Raw genomic sequence first — 26,134 nt, forward strand, 5'->3', positions numbered from 1 at the left:
TACCATCATCTCTTGTGTCCAAATGTTATTGAGTGTGTTCAGTGACCACAATCCACTTGTTCTGCTGAAGTCATAAGTGAGTTGTTTTGTTGTGGGTGACAGTTACATCGCCGATCCTGTGATGACAGAGCCACCATCATTAAAGTGGCAGTGTTGATGGTGGCATTAAAGGTGCACATGTGTGTGTGCAAGACGTACGTAGTGGAGTTTATAGTGGTGTATCCAGAAGGACACTCTGGAATACAGGCCCCGTTATGGATGACGTATTCGTTGCAGCTCAACTCTCGATCCTGGTTCAACTTCTTAGTCTGCTTACACTGGTTGTGAAGTTCCTGAATTTGAAAAAATAAAAAACAAACATATAAAACATGTATGTTTACACTAGACCAGTACCTGAGTTTGCCATATCTTCATCTGTGCTTAATATTAAATTACTTAATCTTCACAATCCAAGTTATTACAAACCTGGCAGAAGGAGAAGCTGACGCAGCGCCAACCCCTGAAGACATAGTATCCAGGAGGACATCTCTCCACACAGGAGTTCCCATGCTGGAGGTTCCTGCAGGCCACACAGCTACTTGCATTACTTGGCACAGAACAGCCACCCAGGCACTGGTCGTGGCAGCATTGGCCCTGGAGGGTACACCCACCATGTTTACAGTTGTCCAAGCACACTGAGGAGAAGAAGGAGAGGGAGAAAAGAAAAAGAGGTGGTTAATATCAGGTTTGGTGGCCCCCTCTAGTGTTTTCATTAGATTAGATGTTGTTTGGAGATGAGTTGATGAGCAGTTGGACAAATGTGCACATACAGGCACAAATATAAAAACAAACATTGGTATATAAACAGCATGTAGGCAAAGACTATTCTCTCACAACATTAAAACAAGAAGAGGCAGAAATCCCTCTGGTCAAAGTGGCCACCAGGTGGTGGTTTGCTCTGATCTCAGAGCATCGTGGGAACCACATGCATGTTTGGAGGAGTGTCTGCACACACACATGAACATGTCTGCGTGGGCTAAAACAGGTTTTCTCAGCCAGGCCTTTAGTCTCCCTGTTGCTTTATTTAATGTGTTCGTAATTGTGGTTGTTCAAAGGAAAAATAGGAACAGTACTTGGCCATCAGGAAGAAAACAGTCCTGCAACTGAAAAAGGTTTTGACCCTGACAGAAATAAACTTCGACAATAACAAAGCACAGAAAATTAAGATCAGTGACTTCCTTATTGAGTGATGGTCTGTTGACTGTGATACTTACACCACAGTCTCTGCTGTGTTATAATGAAACATGAGTGTTCACCCAAAAGGTTTGCTGAATATTTTAACTTAATTTTACACAAAAGCAGAGAATTAAAAAACAATGATTAACCTTCAAAAAGCACAAGACAAGCTGCAGCGATGACTTGCAAACATTCAGTTGGAAAAAACACTGATTTGGAAGAGTGAGTGACCACAATAGCAGAAATCTACAGCTCCAACTTTAATTGCTAATCGACCAAACATTACATTACTGGTTCTTTTTAGGTTTAGTTTGACCTTTCAGGAAACTGTGTTTGGTGGAAGAGCCTGAGCGTCAGTTGTGATTTGACCTGTGCCCTGAAATGATCTAATAAACTAGCTGTTATTGCCTTGTCTGTAAGCCAGGAGACTCATTAGATCCCACCTGATACCAGGCACTGACCTTCCAGTCATGGACATCAGTAACATGTCTTAAGTGAATTATTGACAAGTAAAAAACTCCAAGTTCTTGGGTTTCTCAGCTACTCAACTTTAAATGAAAACATAATTTACAATAATGCTTAAAACACCAAAAAAGCAATCAACATTTCACACAACACCTAATCCTTTTATTAACGTTGGAATCCACTTGAGAAAAACAGCAAAATATGCCAAATCTGACCCCCGACTGGGTTTCCTGTTCATGACCCTGCGTGTTAATGTGCGTCTCTCACCATGTTTCTCACTACACTGTCAGCTTTAATATCATGTGCTAACTGAGCCAAAGAAGTCAGGGCAAGAAGCAGATCGGGGTCAAATAAAAAGCTAAACACATTTCCAAGATTAAATGCCCTGTGTCAGGTCCTTTGTAGGTGAAATAGACAACATTAAAAAAAGGAAGATGCCGCATTTAAGAGCATTTTAATTAAGAGTTGAAATATCTGACCTATCCTTAGGTAAAATCAGAAAGATGCACCGCAATCAAATGTTCCCTTGCAGCTACAAAATTGGCAGAAACACCACTAAGAGCATCACAGTATGAAATAGTTGAAAAGTGCATATGGGGGCACAGTACAAGTCTTATTGGGATGCCACCTCTGTGAGGACATCACATGAGCTCTCACTGCCAAGGATACAGCTAGGACCCCCATTGCATGAGAGGGCTGCCCATTTTGCTGCCTGAGTAAAAGCAGAGAGGACAAATAGGGTTGCAGAGGAAGAGGAGGGGTGGGATGATAAGGTTGAAAAAAGAGAAATGACAATATGGACAGGAGGTCAAAACAGAAGAGAGAATGACCCATCTAGAAAAAAAAAAACATATTTGACCTTCCGGGTTAGTTCACGCAGGGGTCGCTCCACTGCATTTTCTTTACAATGAGCTGGTCTCCGACCCACAGAGAAAATGCATAGCTCTTTTTCTTCCCCCTCTGTCTGCTGTGTATGTGTACATGCTGTGACCAAGGCCTCACATAGCAGAGCAGGGAGGATGTGAAAAGCTCCCCTGATCCAGTTCCAGCCAAGGGATCCATGCCGGAGTTCCGCTCCAACCCCAGATCCACCCTCAGCTTCAGCCAATGTGTTTGCTGGCTGGGGGAGGCAGCCATTCAATGGCCTCTTCCATGTTGGGAGGAGAGACGCCCAGGGTTAACCCTAGCCTTGCTGGGGCAGACAGGGGGCAGACGCAGCTAAGCAGCAGCATGCCAAGGAAGATGAATGTGCTGCTGTTGCTTTGGGTGAATTACAATGAGCTTAGGACTGGAGCAAGGCCAAAACAGAGATAGGTGGATCTAGTAAATAAGCTTTAGCTCGAATCCATTCAATACATGATCATGAAAAACTGTTGTTTACAACCCCCTGTTATGTTAATAGAAACATGCAATATCCACAATAAATCAATGCACCCTGCTCTTTCGTTTCTTCTTTTAATTCTTTCGAGTTACCTTCACCCTATTACGCTCCTGTTTCTATCTGATGCCTGCACTGTGGTCTCAGCAAGTAGTGCAGCAGGGAGTAGTACTGCAGCATCATTACTCCCTGTCCTGCTCACGCTAGTGCTCGGCTAGACAAGCTAGCTGCTATGCCAAAACATGCTCCAGTCAGATCACTCATTCATTCCCTCCTCCTCCTGCTACTCCACTGTCCTCCTCTCTATCCCTCCTCTCTGCCACAGCCTCACCCTGCCCTGCACCACTATCTATCTCTCTATCTGCCTGCCTTTCTAGGCCACTCAGCCCCTCCCACTTTCATTCATACAACGCCTTGTTTTGTTTTCATGCAGCCCGGGTGGGGGGATGGAGGGAAGGAGGCGAGGATGAAGGGATGATTTCACTCATGCTTCAACAACAAGGAGGAGGAGGTGGTAGTAGCATCCTGGAGAGCTTACCTCTCATTAAGCTAAACACACACACACGCATGCACGCGTAAAACCTCACTGTGTCATTCAATAATTTGCTTGATGCTTCCCTTCACACAGGCACACACTCATGCACAGTTCCAGTAAGGGTTTTAAATGCAAAGCCTGATCAAAGGTGTGCCGTGTTTACCTTTCATTTGATTTTGGCAGTAAAGAGCCATGGCTGCTCAGTCCCCAGGGGAAGAAAGATGGGAGAAGCTGTGTAGCCAATAGCATGCAGCCACACACGGCAACACTTCCTGCTCTTAACACATAAAACCTCCCCTTAAATTGGCAGTGTTTTCTGCAGTCGAAGTGCTCGGAACAATAACAAACACGTTTCTACCCCAGAGCATTTACTCAGGAGAACACATGCAGACATGCACGCACCCACTTACACACACAGACGCGGCTGCTGGATTCACGTTTACTATATTTGGCCACGATGGGAGTCCTAAGCTTCAAAAGCTTTGCTATAAATGCTCCGGGTGATCTGATGTAAGACATTCACCCTGAGAGAGCAAAGGGGAGAGGCAGTGGGGGAAGGGAAACAGTGTAAACAAATGATCACGGGGAGGGTGAGAGTGATACTGTCATCAGAAGCATAAATATACATGAAAGCAAGAGCGCACAAATAGGTCTGTTTGTGTTCACTGTGATGGCTGAAAGGAGGGCAACAGAGAGGGGTATAAGGTGAGTTGTGGGGAGAAAGTTGGGAGGAAAACAGAGGAGCAGAGCAGATGTAAAAGGTGAAGGAGAGGAAGGAGTGATGGTAACATGATGAGGCCCTGATGAAAATGTTCAATTAATTGATCAAATAATGCAGTTTCACTAAACCATTATGAAAAGAGTTTAATTTGATCAATGATCATACAATTTTGTTATCATAACTTTTACTTATTTTTTAAATGGATGTGAATACTTTGGTCATTGCGTGGTGCAGGCTGGAAAGAACAGTGAATTATTGCACTGCAATTTTACTGCACTATGAGTGAAGTAGAGGTGATGACAAAATATCTTTATCATAGCGATTTTATGTACAACCCTGAGTAGGCGCATAGATTTTGATCTGAAATTAAGGATGAAAAGAGAAGTAGACAGTCATACGCTTCCTTTTACACTGCAGCAGCCACTCCCTCTCAGGGTCATTGACACACAGATAAAGAGAAGCCATTATGCAAGCACCTTAACAAACACAGGAACCTGACAGGACTCACTAATTTACTAGTGAGCACTTGCAAATATCAAGATATTTCCCTGCTGTTACAAAACTTCACTATGAATGAGTAAATACAGAGATATCTGTCTGAAGTATTACATTTTCTATCAGCACTTTTTATATAATCCTGTGGAGCTGAGACCACAACGATGACGAGTGTGACACTGGGTGGTGTCTCTTTACAGTGTATGACTCACACACTGAAGCCTGAATCAAGAAAAGGTAAATGTTTGGACAAGACATTTACGCATGTCCTCAAGGACCATGGCAGATATGAGCCATCTCTGAACACACACACACACACACACACACACACACACACACACACACACACACACACACACACACACACACACACATACACACACACACACACACACACACACACACACACACAGCCTTTGCATCCCTCTTTCCATATCTCTCCCTCCTTCTACCAAACAATACCACAGCAACAAGCTACAACATCAGGAGAAGTAATGAAGTAATAGGTGACAGTAGATGGAGGACGGGGTGAGAGAGGGTAATTACTCTCATTAATTGTCACTCAAATGTGTCCAGCAGAGCACAGACCGCTGCCAAGGTGTATTGAGTGATTTGTGTTCAGTCTACTTTAGTGCACTACTGTAGTGAACAGTGTAATAATACTGGGTTTGAGCTTCATCACTATTAAGTGCAGTTAATGTCATTTGTGTTTATTATTTTCATGAATAATAAAATAATGGTGGTTGTTTATATGTTTTGATACATGGAGGTTTCTTTTTGATGGTGAATCAGTACATTTTTAAAACAGGTCACAATTACCATGACCATTGATTATTTATCAATGGTGTTGTCTAAAGGGCAAATCAAACAGTTAGCATTGCCTTTAAAGGCCCTGTCTAACTCCAGTGGTGGAAAAATATTGCATTTGTTTGACTGCCATTTGAGGAAACGAGAAAAGTGTTTCTGTTTCCAACACATTCACTAACCAGTCTCTGTCACCATGTCTGTCTGCGCATTGGCTCCCTTGCTCTGTGAATGTTTCAAACATCTTTTACAGAGGGGCTTCGTAGTGTCCGTGGGTTTGTCATGGCCGTAGCCTTTGTTAGCAAAATAACACCACATTTCACTTCTTTTGCCTGCTTTGTGGATTGACTGGTCTTAAGAGCATTCATATTAGCATTCTGTCAATCTCCACATATGAAAGAATGGTCTGTTGGATGAATAACATCTAATAATATCTTCACTTGTCAGTGAAGTTATTTCATCAACCACTTTAAAAATATGCCACTGCCACATCAAGCTAAAGGCATTACACCTGTTGCCAGGCTGTTGTGAACAAGTGTCTTCAAACCTCCTTCGTTTAATAAGCATGTGTAGTCAGAGTCGTTCACACTTGTTCAACAGCCTCCAAGTAAAATCCCATTCTGCTGCTGCTCTCAGACACTGAAAAGCCTGATCGGAGCAATTAGAGGTTTCTCGCTTTGCTCAAGGACAATTCAACAGAAGCTGCAGGGGGAGCAGAGACCACTGTTGTTAACTCACATTTTCCAGACTGCTGCATGATTTGAACCAGCAACATTCAGTTCAGTCTCTGGTCTGAGGCCTGCTGCTGCACCATTCAGTCAATCCTCTTTATATGTAAGGTTAGGTTATCATCGACAGCTGCTCTAGAAATAGATACTAATCAAGTCACAGCGTAGGGTCAATGGACGAACAGCAGCCCATACACATACATAAACACATGCTGATAACAAAATAAGAAAATGAAAGGGTGAATCAAGCTTAATGAGCCTGGTTTTGCTCCCTGCTTTGTCTGTCTGTTCATTGATTTTGTCGTCTGTGTCTTCCTGTGTGCTGGCCAGCCTTGCTGGCCCATGTTGTTACCATGGAGATGAGTCCAGACATAGATTGTCTGCAGTAATTATATTCATGCTCCCAACAGGCATTTTCTTAGATTCCCCTCTAGTCATCATTTGTGTCTTATCTTTTTATCATAAAGCCACATTCTTCTCATCTTTCTACTCCTAAAAGATCTATGCTCTCCTCTCCCTGACCAATTCCCCTCTCTTGTCTCCCCCTTTTCTCCTCTTGACCCTCTTGTCCTGCCCAGCCATAGTCTCTACCCACAGGTGACAAATCTGCTCCTCCAGAAAGCCACAGCCACTAGATCTCATTACAGTCAGTAAGGAGCTAGAATCAATATGTTCCACTGATGGCCCGCCTCGCCACTCCTTATCATTGTGTCCTACACATCCACACTTCCATTAGGGCTGGGAACCAAACTTAGATACTTTTATGGCACTAACAAATTGCTTACAGCATCAAAAATTACATTGTCATTTATGGTAGCAAATATCTAAGGTCATAGAGGCATGCAGGGCTGTTACGCCCAGAGACGAGGCTCACATGTGCATATGTGTGTTATTCTGAGAGGTTTCACTAAAGTTTGGATTCTATAGTGGGTGTAAAAATATCTAAAATATCAAAGTGTAGCTCAAGCCAATAGCTTGTAATATGTGAAAAGAACATTGCTGCCAAGACTGGCAACATGATGATTTTATAAAACAAAATTTAAGAGAAAACAGCAGGAAGAATGCACCACAGCCATTTTCCTCTCAACCTAACATTACAGATCCTCTGTCATCACTCAGGATGGTTCAATGAGTGGGATTTTAGCAGGGAAAGATTTTGTGCTACTGTAACAGGTGCTGTGAATTAAATTATAGATACATAAATTAAGTTACTTATGTTTATATTGTAAAACTCTCCCATTCTCACCGCTCCTCCTGCCACACACACACACACACACACACACACACACACACACACACACAGTGAGAGAGCTAGGAAAATAAAACAGTAATAGACATAATTTAAATCACCAATACTTCTACACACACACTCACAGGGAGAGGTCCAGCAGGTTTTGCTGACTGGACAGTTTGGTGACAGAGGCAAGGTGAAACATCCACCTAGAAAGCGAGACACTTGCATCACTGGGCTCATGATTTTCCTTCACATCACAACCACTGAGAATCACTCATATATACTCACACAACACAATTTAAGAGGCAGGAGTCTCTTCTCAGCACCATGTCTGGGTTTATATCAGGTCAGTGAATCCTTGATGGGTCTGTGTCATGCCTAAAGAGACGCATGTATCAAACAATAAAAAAAACCAGTGGTAGCTGTTCCAATGTGGTTCCAGATTGACTCAGATGAATCAACGTGTTTTTGTGTGTGTGCGATAGAGAGTGAGAAAGCATACAGCTCTACAATGAAAATAGATCTTACCCTTTGGATATAGTAAAAAAAAAAAATACAGCATCAATATGTGGCAGGCTGCCACTAAAAGAAATCAATGTACTGTATGTGAAAGCAAAGCAAAAAAAAATAAAAAATACAGTGAAAGAATATTTTCTGTTCATTCAGAAACTGTAGCCAGTCGGAAGGTGTCATCCGTAGGCCGTCCTTCAATGAGGCCCAGGACAGATTTGTGTTCACACTGCTCAAAGAATATCTCCGCCTATGAACGTGGTCTGAATGATTGGATCATATGTGGATGATTAGATCGCCTGAGACAGATGTATATTCCAGGACTGAACGGGACCTGAGTGGCGACTCAGTCATGACTAAGGTGTTTTCAAACCTTCACTTTCTGCCTTAATGGCTCATTATTTCCTTATATTAGCCACAGAAAGAGAGAGGACGAGAAAGGCAAAAGCAAAAGCAGAAAACTCAGATTGCTCTTGCTCTCACTTTCTCTGTGTCCTCAGTTGACAGAGAAAATATTTATCAAAGGGCTGATTGTCACAAATTCCATCTCATTCCTGTCTCCTCTTTCCTTATTCCATCTTTCTCTCTTTCCTCCACCTCCCACTACCTCTATTTGTCTCCCTCTTTCCTGCCTTTCTTGTGTTTCAGGGGCTTTGAGTTCAGCTAGCCCGGACGACTGGAAAAATAATTTGCTGGGGATGCCACGACATTTTCTAACAAGCTTTGTTGGATTAGATCTGAGAAGACTAGAACAAGGAACCCAGGGAACAAGAAGTTAAATGAGTAGTCAGTTCATCATTTTGTCAAATAAACTTGCAACACTGTGGATGACATTTGACAAACAAGTCAATTTAACAACTGGGTCTGGTAACCTGATGGACATGTTTAACTATTTACTGATATCAGCAGATCCATCAGTGTTTCCTGCAGAATTTTATTCAATCTATGGCTGTAGCTGAAGGGGGGGTCGGGCAAAACAAACCTGCCAAATTTTGCCTGACTGTAGAGGATGGTAAAAATATTATATTTTAATAAATTTAATATTATGTTTTGGAAGGTCACCAGTTGTACACCGTGCAAGAGAGAAATATAGAGAAAGAGAAACAGTGGAGCAAAGAGTGCTGAACACAGCTGATTAATTAGGCAAAGCTGTGAAACAGAGCTCTTTAACATTATTATGAGAAGTTGAAATTTTTCAGATTATTATGCAACTGTAGCAGTCAAATTAGACCATCATGGGCAACCACAGTCTAGGTCATTAATGTGAAACACATACTAATAAACAGAATAACACAAGTCCATCATGAAAACCTTTGGAAATCCTACTGGATCATAGATCATAACAATACTGATGCACAGGGACAGATAAAGACATGGAAAAAGGCATCAAGGCAGATGTGAAGACATGCACGCAGAGACATGAGAAAATTATGTTGCACAGGTAAACACAAACAGTGTCTGAAATGAAAAGCAGACGAAATAAGGAGGACAAAGAAAGGCACAAGTGAACTACTTAACCTTCTTCCTCCTCAACACACACACTCCTGTGTTTCAACATGCTGGTCAGCTGCAGAGTGCCATAGTGTGGGGGCCAGAGCAAGATGGCTGCAGTGCAGATGCTAGCTACCCTATTTCATATTCACAGCATAGCACTGAGCTGAGCCTCTGTACACAGATAGCCACACACATACCCACGTATGTGCACACTCAAATGCATTCATGCACACAGAGAAGAGCAGCTGACGGCAAGAGAAATAAAAACAATACCGCACAGTACAATGCGGTTGACAATATACATTACAAGTTTTAGGACAGATGATACAGCTCCCACATGTAATGTTATGTGGAGAAAGCAACAGAAATTAAAAAGGTTATTATATATTTTGAGGACTCCATGTCAGTTTTGATCTGGATCACTTAGTTAAGAACATGATGGTTTTCAAAATGTGGCCAGATGTCATTTTAAGTGCCCTCATTGCTCTTTGTATCAGGCTAATACAGGCACTCCCATCACGCCTGTCTCCTCCCACCATTCATATCCCACAATGCTGCAGGAAGGCTATTAATTCTAGAAGGAAGGAGGGAAACTCTCCATCATTACTACAAGAAAGAGGCTTGTCACAAGAGGTCACATACACACATTCCCTCATCTTATGTCCAAAACCCACCAAAAATACAGTACACAGGTCACATGTCGGCGACACGTGAGGTTCCAGCATCATTCTTTTGTTTTAAGACAAGCGGCCCTCCCTTCCTGCCCCTCCACCTCTGACCTCAAGACTGGAGAACAACATCCAGTTGCCAGCCCTTACGACTGACAACTTACTGATTTACCTTTTCCTAAAAATTACATGGGTAGATGTCAGGTACACAATGTTCTTGGAGGACATTTCAGACATTGATGAAAAAAGTGAATTGTCCAATGCCCTGGCCTGGGTTTTCAAGGGCTGTAGGTCATTAAATGTTCCTGGGTCATAAAATCTAAAACATAGTAATCATAACATCTTAGCCCACAAAAATGGAAGCAATGGAATTGTGGTTATCAATTCACCATCATCCCTCACAACAACTTCACTTAAAGTTGTCAAAGCCTCAGTTTGACCTTACTGAACGTCTTATTTCCATCAGCGAAGTAAGTGGCCAAGGAAAGCAGCTGAGAAGACCAGCCAGGGGTCTCTTGAGCTGGTGCACAGGGACTGACTATGGAGAGTGTTAGTCATAAGCAAAACAGTGTGAACAGGCTCAGATGCTTTAAAGGAATTTAGGGAAAGTTGGGGGATCTTTTGCTTCTGTTTGCTCTACTTTTTGAACATTCGTCTGTCTGATCACACAAATAACAGGTTATTTTTGTTCTGAACTGGAAATGTTTTTGGGAAAACCAAAGACTGGAACCCGCGATGGGTTCTGATGGTTGTAGGGAGAACAGGTCCACAATTTTATGAGATCTAAGATGTTCCTCACTAAAAAAAAAGAATCTGCATCATCATCACAACTTCAAACGCTGAATGATTTCAAATGAGCAATACGAATGTTTCCAAGTTCATTTTACATCAAACACTAATCCAAACCCATGAATGAATCAGTCACCTCAAACCAACAGCAGCAAGTGTGCGATCCTGTTCTCAAAATGTTTGCAAAGTCCACAAATCCCACTTAAAACATCCCTTCTTTGTCTAGACTGTGCAGAAATACTAAACCTACCATTGAGTATACATTGTCTCTCTTTGCTTTTTTGACAAGACTGATACATCTGATGACGGCTCCCTGACTTACTGCTGGTCCACCCCTCAAACGTGCCCCTGTTGTAATGCTAATGCAACGCAGGCTGCTCTAAAACCTCCGCTAATTAAAATCTTAGTTCCAATAACTGCCAGACTAAAGAGATTTGGCATAAGCACACACTATTAACTCCCGAACAGAGAATGAAGGGATATTATGTGCGTGCATTGCAGTGTGTGCACGGGTGTGCATTTACAAGCCAATGACAAGCTGTATCTATGCATGGGCGTTTACTACCGCAAGTCTCAGAAAACAAAAGTCTTTTAAAAGGCAGACACTAATGTTACATCCTCAATGTAAGAGAATGTACAGATCGGTGGATAGGCCATTAACAGATGCCGCCAGAGTGTACCATGACATGCCAGTGATGATGGGAGGGGGAGACTGATGCAGATGCAGCATGTGAAAACAGAGTGTGATACGCAATTGAATGCAGTGATACAGAAGCCCAGAATAAGTGATTGGTTAATGGAAGGAGGGGGTACAGCAGACAGTAGGGGGGATTTTCAGCTCATGAGGAGGAGAGGAGCTGAAGGAGCCAAAGAAAAGAATGAGGATGTACATTAAGGAAGGTGAACTGTAGAGGAAGCAGACACGTGGCCCTGTGAGGGAAACAATTAGCAAAATAACATGCAGTGTGGATTCAACAGTTCTAGCATAAAGAGCTTTCCGTTTCTGTCCCCATATCCATCATACTCACTCACTCACTCACTCACTCACTCACACACACTCACACACTCTGATCAGTTTGCTTTGACAAATACCCCTCCCCCAGTCTTGTTTTTCTCTCCTGGTACAGGAATTCATGGGGCGTCTCCTCAAAAACCAGATTACGGTGGACACTTCATTTACCTATAGGAGGTCCATTAGAGACAGAGTTAGATTTCAGTTACAAGTCCTATTCTAAAAATCTCTCTGGTGCCCGAGCAAACAAAATGAATTCATGGTATATTTAAAGAATCCACTTTATTAGCTGCCTTAAATATAATATGTGATTATTTTAATAATCGCTTCCAGGATTGATTCCCATCTGATTTGATTCCCATAGCACATCCAAACTACTTCAGTCAATCCATGCTCTCTCCTGTATAATAAACACAGAAATAACCAAGCTTCGACACAAATAACACAAATTCCATTTTTCGCGAGACGCAAATCTGCATTTTGATACCTACATTATACATTTAATTAAAAAGACTGAGTGTTGGAATTTTAAAAAGGATATGACAGTAATTTAGTGGGTTTAACTCGACATTAGTGCCAACTTCAGTTTCTCACTTCTGTCGCTCACTGCATGTTTCTGTCTACAAAGCTGCCAAGTGTGAGACTGTGAGCAAGGAGGAGGAGTTGTTTTTTCACTGGGAGCCCCAAAGGAAGAAAAAGGGAAGAGAGCTGCTGCTGCTTTATTTTATTTTAACATGTCATATTTTAAATGTGACTCAAAACAAAACAAAACGGTCCAAGCAAAGTTAAGCACCAACATGCATCTGAATCTGGCTCAATGTGACAAAAAAGAAAGGAATACACTTGCTCATTAAGAAACATACAGGCTCTAACATAACAGCACATATAGCAGGTAATTGAAAGAATGAATCACAGCTTGTCATTGTTCAGTGGGATTAAACCTGTAATATAGTATAAGAATATTTCCGGATCAAAAAATGTAAATCTCTGCTGATTCCAGTCCCTAAGGAATAACGTGTACATGCGCTTTCCACAACCTCAAGACAATAGAATCTGCAGCTTTATTCACAACATGTTTCCTCTTACAAACCAAACAACTGCACGAGGCGTACAAACTATTTTCAAGAATTTAGATATATCAGAAATACAAACCACATAACCACCTCTGTCGGGGTATAATAACATGCTGCAGCCTACATTACAGAACAGTGACCTATAACAAAGAGTTGCGCTCAAGGCTTCCACTGCTTTTGGATGTTGTGCAGCTATAATTGACTTGATCCTCTTCCATGGCGGGTTCAGTCCAAATTTGATAATACCATAAAAAGCAAATAATCAAAGAAAAAGAATTGCTGGAGGTTCCACCAGGCAAACAAAGGCACTACACTGAGGTGCTGTTTTATTCTGAAAACATTCACAAACTATGGCGGCTGCAGCTTGCACATAATGTAGACATTCAAAGCAGAAAGTAGAGGGGAGCCGAGTCCTCGAGCCAGCCTCAGATACATGCCAGGCTAAGGCACATGGCGTCCCTTCAGGGGCCTGACTGAAAAACAAACCCCGGCTGAGGGATTTACACAGCGGGGTGACTGCTGTAGAAGAAGGGTCCTACCACAAAGGACTACCTGTTTGTATCGTGTGGCCATATGTGTGCATGTGTGTGTATGCATGTATGCACATACATAATTCATGTAAACCAGACTAAAGGACAAAAGAATAGGGAACATAGCACATACATTACAAGGGGGGGAAAGGGTGTCAGGGGACTGAAGAGGCCCTGCTTATCCTTGGGGGCGCAGGTGTTTTCAGCAGAGGCCCCCTCTAGTAGGCAGGCAGCTCGGAAGGGTGGCACACAAAGAGAGAAAGCCTTTCGTTGAAACATAGCCGCCAGAGGTAAACAGGGTGAACGACAAACTGGCAGACATTACCTGTGCCTTGTGGCAAGGCGGTAAATAAAATGTTCCCTAAAATTCACCACAACAATTACATAACTTGATTTTCAGTCTTTAATTAACACTGGCCGCTTTGCTGATGAATGACATAACAGCCTGTGATGGTCACCAATGCTGCATACAAAATCAAAACAACAACACAACACAGGAGGAACCTGTATTTACTGTTCTGAAGGGGTGGATAAAGAATAAGTGACTGAGGTCCACCACCGCACTCATTACCACAGGTTTATGTAACCCCAAAGGTTCAGTCTGCTGAGCTTTGTGCTTTAGTCGACAGCTTCAACTTTTATTTTTAATCAGAAATTATTGAGATTTTATTGTGAGAGACCAAAGTAGCACAGCGTGACCCCTGTGGGGACAAACATCAGTAGTAAGCAATGTTTGGTGTTTGCTTTGCCCTCACATAAACTTGATTGAAACTCAAATGATGCTGTTTTTATGATACTGTACAAATCCCTGGGATATGTGTGAAAGTTTGGGTTAGATTTGAGACACTGGATAATTTATAATTAGGGTTGGGACTTCAACACAAGTTCCATATCCATACATATAGTGCATGTAAGTGTTAGGGTGGGATGGTGGTGAGAAGACGATGTGTTTAAATGAAAGTTCATGATTCAAAATCGCGGTCAATCACAGATATAACTTGGTAACATGTCTACACTCTATCCCTGAACCAACACACTCCTGTTTACAAGTACACAATGTACTGAAAGGCCAAAATCTTAATCTTATTTAACCACACATTTATGTGTAACATCACACACCTTAAAGTAATCGACCTAAAGCAGACTAACACCCAGAGCTGATTTCTGCACATCCAAGCAAACAATGACAGAAAGTGCAAGAATTGTATCTGTGGATGCTGCCAAAGGACACAATGAAAGCTCAGAAACAAAAACATGCTGCCTGCAGCTCAGTTGGCTACTGTACGACTGTTATTCCAAGAACTGCTGCTGTTCTGTGTGAGGGAGGGAAAGAAGCAAACATTCATGTGCGAGCACTAACACATGAGCTTTAACACAAGTGCACACAATAACAGATGGGTTCCTATAAATCCCTTCCTATATCCTAAATGATGAGAATAATGAGAAAACAGCATGATGCAGGTATGTGAGTTGATCCTGACATTGTTTTTACAGAATATAAAAACAAGGAAGAACAAAATACTTAAGGTTTCTTTTTTTCATAGTGAACTTGCAAGCCCACGTTTCAGCGGTCAGCTTCTAAATATGATACTGGCTCTCACATCACAACACCGCTGTATAACAGATGTGATTCTCTGCCACAAGACGTTGGCTTGGCAAAAGGTAAACAGCAACATGTGTGTGTCTTTGTAATAAGATTTTAAAAAGTAGAATGAGCACTAAATTAAATCAGAGCAGAATGGAGAGTCTGGATTGTCAGGGGCAGAGCGGTTAACAGAAGACAGTAAACAGGTATTGGTGATTGATGCCATCAGCCCACGGTCGACTCCTGGAATAAGGAAGCATTCGCTGAGGGACTTGTTGACAGTGGTGTGTGCAGAAGAAATATTATCATTCACAAAGGAGAAAGTCTAAATACTGCTGTTGTTTTAATAAGGTGACTCACATGTTAGATCAGGCATTTTCATTGTTTGGTCTTGGACTTGATTAAAAGAGGGCATTACCATGAGCTGGGACTCCTTAAATTAATCACCTATAATGGAACTAGCCATGTTAATCTTAGGCTGTTTCATTAACTGATTGGCAGCCACGCTAATGATCAATAATCAGCATAAGTCAAACCACTAAACAAACAAAGACATGGGGAATTTGTGGTCTTGGGATGCTAAATAATTCACCAACTTTATCCATAGTTATGTTCTCTGTTGATACAACTCATAGTGATTTATCATTGTGATCTCTGGCCCTGTCTCTAATTATGTATGAAGTGGCAAATTAATATAATCAAGACAAACAGGATAAAATATCAAATGAAGCAAAATCTCCACTGTGATAGATATTATGTAATGGGGCTGTATGATTCTGAATAAAATGAGAATCTGCTTTTTCATGCTCAGAATGATGATCACCATTATTTTATAATATACATTTTTAAGGCACTCCTTTACTTAATGAGAAGGAAACACCACAAAAAAGATGGCGTCTGATAAAGGACCAGCATATGAGATTTGGTTCAACGATATGAGCCCTGCTATGTTGTAAAATATATTTACTAAGATCACAGCTTCAAATGACCAAGCTAGGACAGGTGAAGAGTGCCATGCATTACAACAGTTTTTTTTACTGCAGTCCAGAGAAGTGCTATTGGCACATTTATCTCTGTCAGTGGTACACATGAGGCGATGAAACTGGAGCATCTGTCTCAATCTACACATGCACGTACTGTCCACAGTATGGACATATGAAGCGCCAGACAGTCCATCCTCCAGACATACGCCCCATCAGAGAGAACAGGGGGCTGTGTTTGTCATCCAAGCTGTTCCCTGCATCCGTCCCTACATCACTGCTGTCCGCTCTTCAGAGGGGGTCGCACATACCGAGGTAACAACAATCTCTCACTCACTCACACACTCACACACACACTTTAAACAATAAGAAAACCATTAAAGACAGGCTGAGTTGTTCAGAAGAACACGGCTGGAGGTTTATGATTCATTCAAACATCAGCCCACTGGTTCAATAACATTTTATTTAGCCTCTAAAGTTACCATGGAGTTGAATCAACACTTCACTTGCATGGTGTCAATAAGAATGAAATATAATCTTCATAATGGAGTTGTCTTGGATGCAGAATAAACAAGACTCGAGATCAACAACGAATATCAGCGGCTACATTCCTGTGGTCCTATTTCTGCCACTGCTTCCACATCCTTTTGGTAAGGCTGACCTCTCTCTGCGAGTGTTAACCCCTCCAGCAACAGAATTGCACTTCCAGTAATAGGAGCCCCGCCCAGTTCCTCCCTTGGTGTTACCATTCCTTCTCTGGGAGGAACTGAGGGATAAACATACAACACACTAAATAGGACCAAACTCTTTAGGCCCAACCTCCATGTGCACATGTCTGCACAGGCATGGTCACATACACATATTCACCTCTGCCCCCAGACTCCCCTCTACCCACAAGCCCTTGCAACCAATTAGTTTCTTGGAATTGGCCAGAGGGGTGCCCCTCTCCTTCCATATTCCGCTTGGAATGGTTGAGCCAGGCGGCAGGAAGAGAGATGGTGGGCGATAAGGGGGAGACATATGCCAGCAATGCTCCCGGGGGCTTACATTTTATGTGGGTGACAAGCAAAGCCATTTGTAATCAGCCGTGTCAGAAACCTAACCGTTTCCTAAGTTTCCCATTCATCTTCCAGTTCCAACACAGTCCTAAGAAAAAGAAGAAAAAGTAAACCTTGTGACTAGAGACAAATTCACTTGGAAGTGTTTTTTTCCCCTTGGCGCCTTTTTTCAGAAGCAGTCATGCTGAGTGAAAATGGCAGTTCCACAACGACGGTCTGTGCACTGGGTCAGTTGGCTGGATGTTGGCAGATGCACTGGTGTTGTTATTGTGCGTTTGCTTAAATCCAGTGGCCCTCTCTTGTGGTTGATATAAATTACGGTGGATCACATGTTTGCCGTTGACACACCAGAAATATTGTGGTCCAGTTAATTTCATTTACCTAAATTCTGAGTTGTGTAGATCATTGATACAGAACACACAGGCAAATGAAAAGGAAAGAAAACCAACGGCACATGACAACAAAATTCCTCGTGAGAAAAAAAACAACTAATTCCACTCCATCTCTGTCAAGATATGAATCGCAGAGGGGGTAGTCAGATGAGATATGGGTATACACAGCACACACACAGAAACAAAGGTACAACGTGATTGATCCAAAATAACAGAAAAACATAGATGGGAGCATCACATATGTCGTGTGTGTGGAACAGACGGTGGAGTGCAGTATGTCTAGCTGATAGGCTGCGAGCAGAGCACCAGAGCAGAACCTTTTTTAGTTGCAACAATGCCATCACAAGGCCCTGAGCAGCAGACACTGGAGAGGAGGCAACAGCCAAAGCATTTTAAATATGGGATGCACGTCACTCTGCCTGGTGATACACACACAAACACATGAGTCGTAAGAGTCACACTCACTAGCTCATGGTCTATATTAAGAACAAGCCATTGGTCCTAGTGAGTGTCATCTTCAGTATATATTAGGAGACGGAAATAATGGAGGAGGACATTTTGATTTCAGTGCAGCTTCCTTAAATTGGAAAGGTCTGCAGAGATCCCAGTGGAATGCCCAAAGCATTCATACTATAGTCATATGTATTTCATTACATACAAACTGGTTTAACCAACTTTTTCCATCATCTATATGATGAGGCATTAACTTATAGGCTTTATTTAAAAGTTTAAATAATCTTAATCTTACTATAGTTTACTTCTGTTTTTAACTATACATTCATAAGTGTGTGCATAAGAGCAGAACATTTACTGAATGTACATTTTGAGGACACAGGCAGAGGATTCCAGCAGTCTGCTGCTTTTCTTCTTGTGCAAGGGCTGTTTAGACTTTGGGTCAACTTTTTTAACTTCTATCTTTCCACATGTAAAAACACACAAATATTACTTGGTTCAAGCTATATGTGAGAATTAATGATTGTAGTAAATTTGATGTATTCAGGTTTAGGACAAGATAACTTTATGATTCTCTGACATTTAAGACTGAATGATCAATACATGTATCATGGAAGCAATTGGCAGATTAACTCGTATTGAAAATACTTGACAGCTGCAGCCTATCTTCAAGCAGCTGTCTTGAACTTGTGCTGTAATGTTTTCCTCCTTTACACTTTCCCTAAATAGGGTGGAGAGTTTCTCTGAGCGACACACCCCTCATTCAAGAAGACACAACACAGCAGCAGACACCAACACACAAACGTCTCTGAAGCCACACACAACTGTGCAGGAGAGGAAGAAGAAGAGTTATAGTCACTAAGCAGTCACAAATTACAGATGAAAAGTCATTCTTACAGAAACAGAAAAAAATAAACAGCATGAGCTGTGGACAAACATGTTATGACCAATCACATGGTGAGTAACTCAGACATGCACCAATCACAGGCACACACACTGCCAAGGCAGTCATCTTTAGTAACTGGAGCCAAGGCTGACAAGTTTGGTCTATCATTTTGAGGCCCAGAAATTCCTGCATGTCTGCATACCACAGCATGGAAGGGGAAGGAAGAGGGGGGAGAGAAAGCACACAAAGCAAGGGAACAGAGGGACAGAGAGAGAAAAAAGGGAGAAAGGAGGGATTGCAGAGGGAGGATCTTTCACATGAGGTGAAGCAACAGAAGCTGGGAAGAAAAATGGACAGAGAAAAAGAACAAAACAAGAGAAAATCAATTTCTTGTCTTTTTCATCAAACTGTTTTAGCAGCGCTTTTCCACACATGGCTAAAGAGCTAGCATGCATTCATTCCTCATGGGGGCAGTGGTGGCATCACACGTGTTGAAGTGCAGGGAATACAGACTACGAGCATGACTGCACTCGTGTCTTGTGCCATGGTTTGCCACTACTGTTCAATACAGTCACCGTACTGCAGGAGAGACAAGAGATGACTGTGGAACAGCAGCAGCCATTTTTACTGCAGTCTTCTAACTCTGTCACCACTGTTATCATTAGGGGATGCATTTATGCAAAAACAGAAGGATTATCGTGGCTATTTTATATCTGTCTTGTAAATGTATATTAACACTCAAGCTATCAGGAAGAGAGCTGAGATGGCATGAGCAGCCAAGGGAGTTTATAGACCTGATATATTTACAACATCCGTTTTATACTACAGGATACTTATGGCATGATGAAGACAGACAAGAGGAGTGGCGGTCGTGAAACCAGACATCCAGCTAAAGAACAGACTGATGAAAAGAGGAAAAAAAACTGTAAATGAAAATTCAGCAAAAGTAGAAGCCTTTTGTTTTAAGATGATCAAACATGAAGTATATATGCTGTAAACATCTCATTTTATAAAACCATGAGGTGAGATGAAGTTTAAGGGCACGCTCACACATACACAAATGTAGCATTGGTGAAGTCTTGCCTCCTGTTTACTTCCATTCTGTCCGAGCAAGTGAATAAAATATTCGCTTCCTGTGGCGAGGCAAATCCGCAGCGTGGGTTTGCATTGAGTTTAACTTCGGTGAACTTTGACCTCAACCAACACCAACGACGTTTGTGTGTTTGACCCCACTTGGCTGTATTTTTCGGAGTGAGCAAAAATGAAAGAGACGAACCAGCCTGTACTTTATGATGTTGGACATGAATATTATAAACTTGCCCACAATGGACAGACTGGCAGTGAATCCAGAGACCAGCACTGCACATAAGTAAAGAGACAACAGACAGCACAACTCATTTCCATGTGCATCATATCCTGCACTACCCACATTTAGGGTGTATACCTTCAAACATCTTAGCCTGCAACGTAAATATTACATCCACTCATACCTGACTGTTACCTTTCTCATCAGTGTTATTCTATTAGAGATTCTGCAGATTTCTTCTACTAGCTCTACCAGCTGCTAGCTACTAGTAGGTTTGAGGTCTGAGGAAACTACCGGTTTTCATAATTGGAGCTACGACAATCTTTGTTCTGATGCCGACTGTGTAGTGGGTGACACAGCCACTGAGTCAAAAAGTCAAGAATCGAAATTCTGACAAGAGTAGTTTCTGTATTCACAAAATGTTTCATGACGTTGTTTTTCTTTAGTTATATAGATATTAGATTTCCTCAACAGATACCTTACTCCAGCATTTAATGCCAAAGCTTGCTGTGGGTGCTGCAGCTGGGGCCACATCAAAAGAGGAATACAAATTAACACTCATCAAATCTTCATGACAGAATACTGAGCAGCGAGCTGGCATAGTTAGATCAGACAGGAAATTAGCACTGTTTAGTTTACATTATCCCAGGCAAATAAGTCATGAGGAGAGGGAAGACATAGCTCCAGTGTGTCCCTGCTGCTAAAAAAAAAAAAATGTGTGTGAAGTTTCTGTCGCCATGGGTATAAAAATTGCGATCCCATTTAGTGGAAATGGCTTTTTGAAGATTAAGACTTAAGGTTTTAAAATTCATTTAAAAACTGGCTTAAGGTTAGGGTAAGGTTGGGGTAAGGTTGGGATAAGGCATGACTAAGGGACTAGGGAATACATTTTGTCAATGAGAGTCCCCACGGGGACAGAGGGACAAGTCTGTGGGTACGTGTGGGTGAGTTCAAGTACCCTAGACTTATGCCCGGCAAACGGCCTGCTGGTTTCTGACCCCTCCTCTACTTGCTGACCCCTGACCAGGGTGGGTCAACCCAGGGTCACATTCTCCCAATAATGCACCCATGCAACTGCCCACCCAATCCTCCCTCACCTCCAAGCCCAGTGTCACAAGTATCGCCTTAAATAGACAAAGGTTCTCCAGACCACACCACTCCAGGCTGCACGGGGGTGGTGGCCATCATCTAAGCACCCATTTACAGAGAAATGATGTTTCTTTCCCAGACACTTAGCACATTCTGTGTAGGGCTGCACTCCCTGAAGGATACTGCTGCTGTTGTTGATTTTTTGCACTGATAGAAGCCTGTTAAATGGCTCAAGGAAAAGAGGAGTTTCTTGAAAGCCAAGGACATGACATTCAGTGAAGTGAGTGAGATGGGTCTGGACAGAAATACATGGAAAGAGTTGGGTTTGGACACAACTTCAAGGATGGGGAGGTCATATGAGGCTAAACAAGTTCAGTTCAGGAAAAGCTTTAGAAACACAAAGCTTATTTCCAGCACTGACTTTTATGGCCTTTTTTCCATGTGATTTAAGTATTAACTATTTTCAAGTGTTTTTAATCAACTGAAGCAGTTTGAAAAACATCAAGACAAGAGAAAAATAAATGATTAAACAATGCATAATAATAATTTGCTAAGTCTGAGGTGGCAGATAAGCAAAAACTCAACCAGAAGAATACCTGTGGGAAACGATGTGTTCCAAAGAAGGGGATGTAACAACAAAGTTCTTGAGAATTTTAAATCTACGAATATTCCTCCCAGCCAAGCCGTGGCAACACCTCAAAGTCACCCATGAAATTCCAAGTATTTGATGGAGCATAAGCATCACATATTCCAAATACAGTACATACTAGTAGCTGTAGTTACAGACTATGTTAAGCCTCGACCACGCATTTCTGAGTTAATGTATGCTTGAACATACACAGAGGTTCCCTGCTCTACTGAAGCTGCAGTGTCATTGCCTGTGAATTGAGTTAATGACGTACAAGTCAGGGCTGCATTTGCTTGGAATGAGTCACAAAACAATACTAGACCAGTGTTGCAATATTGACATTATAAGTAGTAGATCTTGTGGCAGGTATGGGGAGGCTTTGGTGGAATGCTATGATATCTAATTTACTTAACAGTGGTAGATTTTAAGATTTTAATGTTCAATTACTCTGCTACGTTCCTGATCATCCACATATTGAAATAAAGGACATTTCTCACTTCAGTAGTACAGACTATAAATGCAATTGTCGCTCTTGTTTTCTATGAACCGATGATCTGATGGAGAACTACAAGAAGAGCTCAGGAAGTCTACTACGCCACTTATCCCCCAACTTTCAAATGGTGTCATTTCATCCCTTCGAAGGGGATCTGACAACCATTCACACTTGGTCTCATGTGACTCCGACAACTTGTTCCAACAGCCAGAAGCGCTAATGAACTAAGAGACATAAATTGACTTGATTACGACCTTACAGAGGTTAAGTGCCTGGGTCTCCCCACAAGTCAGTGATAACTGAAGACGGCTCTTGGATGAGAGTGTAAACGTCTTCAAGTAACTACAGCCAAGTCCAGTTTCTTTGGTGTTCAGACATCTGGAAGCCAAATAGGGTCATTCTCAACTGTTGAGGAAACTCATTCACTACAGAAATATGTGGATGAGAATAGGGTTGCACCACTAACGATGATCTTGGCGACCATGGCTTTTCTGTGGCTTTTGTCTCCAAGTGATTTTCTCATCAGTCTACAAACGCCTTATGTTTTGGTCTTTTTACTGCCACCATTTTTCTATCTACTACAGCAATAGCCTGAGTGATATTCAAGTCATGTGATTTCTGCACCTCATCATTTAGATGTGGAATCTGTTTCCATTAGTTGCATTTACCAAACAGCAATACACCAACCTTTTCATGTCTCTAATGCATAAAAACTGTTTTGTGACATTTCAGTTGTATAAACTTCTGTTTTTGTTTCCACTCCTTTTGTGCAAATCAAAAATGTATATAAAGAAAAGGCACTGTATGTTTCTTAACTTTCTCAGTTAATTAAGAGATCATTTGAATATACACACTTAAAGTTACATTTTCACAACACTTCTTGTGCAAGTAGTTTTTACTTAGAGCTAACATTTGGGTACAACTTATAACACTGCAATGTTCCAAACATTATTATTGAATTTATCAAATGAGAACACAAACCATGTTGGCACAATAGTATGAAATAGTGCTGCTGTTGATCAGTCTTGACTGTTTCTGGTTGTAGGCTTGATGTCAGAACTGGAAGCAGGCAGTCATCTGATCTGGCCAAACACCTGAAAACAATCCCTTTCCTCGACTGGAGGGAGGGTCGTGTTAATTCCGTCCATCTCACACAAACACTTAACGCAATCCTTACAGCTCACCTCTCCTCAATGATGCCTGCAATCTAATATCTGAAATAGATGTACATGACCCGGGGGATTGCATTTGCAGGAGGCTTACGAAACAATTAATGACATTAACCTTTGCAGGACTGTCAGTGCTTTGTTTCTGTTAAAGGTACAGTGTGTAGAATTTGCATGTTGCATCTGAACACCCCTCACCTCACCCTCCCCTTCTAAACATGAAAAAGAACCTATGGCAGCCTTCAGTTGTCATAAAAACTCAAAAGGTGTTTAGTTTGTCCAGTCTGAACTATAGTAAAAAAACATGGCGGCCTCTGTAGAGAGGGTCCTCTCGATGTAAATATAAAGTATTTAAATATAAAGAGCCTTTTCTGGGGTAAAGAAAACTGCAATTCATACAATTTAGATGAAATGAACTAGTGAAAACATCATGCGGATTATTCTACATTACATTTCTGCCAATAGTTCCCTTTCACCTAAATCTTACACACTGGACCTTTAAAGGGTTACAGACCTGGAGATCAATTATTCATTTAACTTTACTTTCCTTTAATTTTCTCTCACATGTAAATAATATTGGCCAATCCCACTCTCTCCTCCCTCAGCCTTCCCCCAGGGATCAGTTGTACAGCTCGGCAGTAGGAAGTGCTTTGGACAAAGGCAGGAAGTAATGAGGAAGTACTTTCAAACAGCTCAGGCTGTAACAACCACTCGCCTGCCAACATGCTTCCTACACAGCTCAAACACAAATTCTCACATCAAACCACATACACATGCACAAAGCGAATCCAACTATTACCCTCCTTAGGAAGTTTCCTTCTCGATTTATACCTGACCTACGTTTAAAGATTTCAAGTGTATATTTAAAAAAGATGGAGAGTAAGTTCATATTTTCAGATTGAACTGCCTCTCTCTTTTCACACTAACAAAAAACACTGCAGCAATAATCAATCAAGTTATCATCAAACTCTCCCTCCTCTCAGCACTACAGACTACGCACATTTCTACTGACAGTTAAGATAGTGGGCAGCAGTGTCAGCGTGCTCCACTTAGCCTTGGGTGAATGTTTGTGCACCAATAGCACTGTGTGCAAGTGTGTATTTGTTTTGCATGTGTGACACTGACGGATAAGCATGAACACTGCGTGTGTGTGTGTAAGGATGTGGGAGTGTCAGTCCATTGATGAGCTGGAGGAGAGAGACTTTTCCAGATCCCCTGGGGCGCAAGGCTAGCACCGCCTGCCTGCTACTGCACTCACTGTACAAATAGAGCAAGAAGAGGGAAGCGTGCACGCACGCACGCACATAACTGATGCCAGCTTATCAAAGTTAATTTGGATTCGTTAACAAAAATGGCGGCTGCCAGGAAGGAAAACACATGAGCATTATAACAACCTCCCCCTCTCCTTTTATCTATCGCTATCTTTCATTCTTCTCTTTCCCTCTCTTTCAGTTTTTGTCTCTTCCCCTCATTCACTGTCCCTTATAAGATATTCATGGTAATTTAAACACCAGCGAATGTGTGTGCATGTCTGTGTGTGTCTGTAAGGCAAGCTAGGAGAGAAAAGCTTGAACTATCACAAATGGACAGCATCAAACGAGAGCTTACCTGTGTCTATAGTAATAAGTGTGAGAATGATGAGAACAAATGTATGCAACTCTGTTTCTGAGTGAGGGTGTCTCGCTATCAGGGTCACATTAACTGCAATTCACTTAGCTCAGCAACTTGAGAAACTGGACACAATTTAAATACAATAGTTAAAGCGCTGTCATTTTTCTTGTTAGAATGCAGCAGGAAGAGGAGACGTTAATCTTTTGGAGAAATAATCCATTCCCTGAAATATGATGTTTGCATTCATGAATCTACATAGTGTAGCAACAATAGTTATAGTTGTGGCTGTAAAACACTTTGCTGGTGTGACCTCAACTTGAAACCATACAGAGTCACAAATCAGACACATTCCTGTATGTTTTCAGTACAATATGTTACATAAACACATGCTATATATGTAGCACATGTTCAAGTCTTTGTTTTACTCTCACTGTCTACAAGTTGTTTGGTTAACTGTAAAACCAGCTTCCATTTCCAGGCAGCCAGGTTAATTCTAGTGAGGGAGAAGACGGCACAGGATAGCATTTCTGGCTCAAATCCCTTCTTACTGGAAAAGCACCTGGGTCAAAGTTCAAGTGGCCCCAGGCCTCCAGATTGTTATTATGTGGCTCCATTTTGCGACCATTTTGAGACACAGTGAGATAAATGCGCCAATATCCCCCTTTAGTCTTTTACTGCACCCGTCACATAACGAGGAGGCAAAACGTCTCAGATTTTAAACAATCAAAGACAGTAAAATTTATTTTACTTATTTTTGTTTAATGGAATAAATTTGGGACGTTTAGAAACTTTATTAGGTAAAAACAGCTTTTCTTAAATTAGGATATTGAAAGAAG

The 26,134-nt window shown here is 41.7% G+C and overlaps 1 protein-coding gene across 1 annotated transcript in view; it reads right to left on the bottom strand.

Annotated features, from left to right (window-relative positions):
* insrb (insulin receptor b) overlaps nucleotides 1–26,134 on the bottom strand; it is a 76,367-nt gene that overhangs the window by 21,503 nt on the left and 28,730 nt on the right. Inside the window, exons 3-4 of the mRNA XM_020081198.2 lie at nucleotides 466–674; nucleotides 199–332 (exon numbers count right to left, since the gene is read on the bottom strand). Of these exons, the coding sequence (XP_019936757.1) occupies nucleotides 199–332; nucleotides 466–674 (343 nt within the window). The remainder of the gene's footprint in view (nucleotides 1–198; nucleotides 333–465; nucleotides 675–26,134) is intronic.

The sequence above is a fragment of the Paralichthys olivaceus genome, chromosome 3 (assembly GCF_024713975.1).
Source record: "Paralichthys olivaceus isolate ysfri-2021 chromosome 3, ASM2471397v2, whole genome shotgun sequence".
NCBI lineage: Eukaryota > Metazoa > Chordata > Actinopteri > Pleuronectiformes > Paralichthyidae > Paralichthys > Paralichthys olivaceus.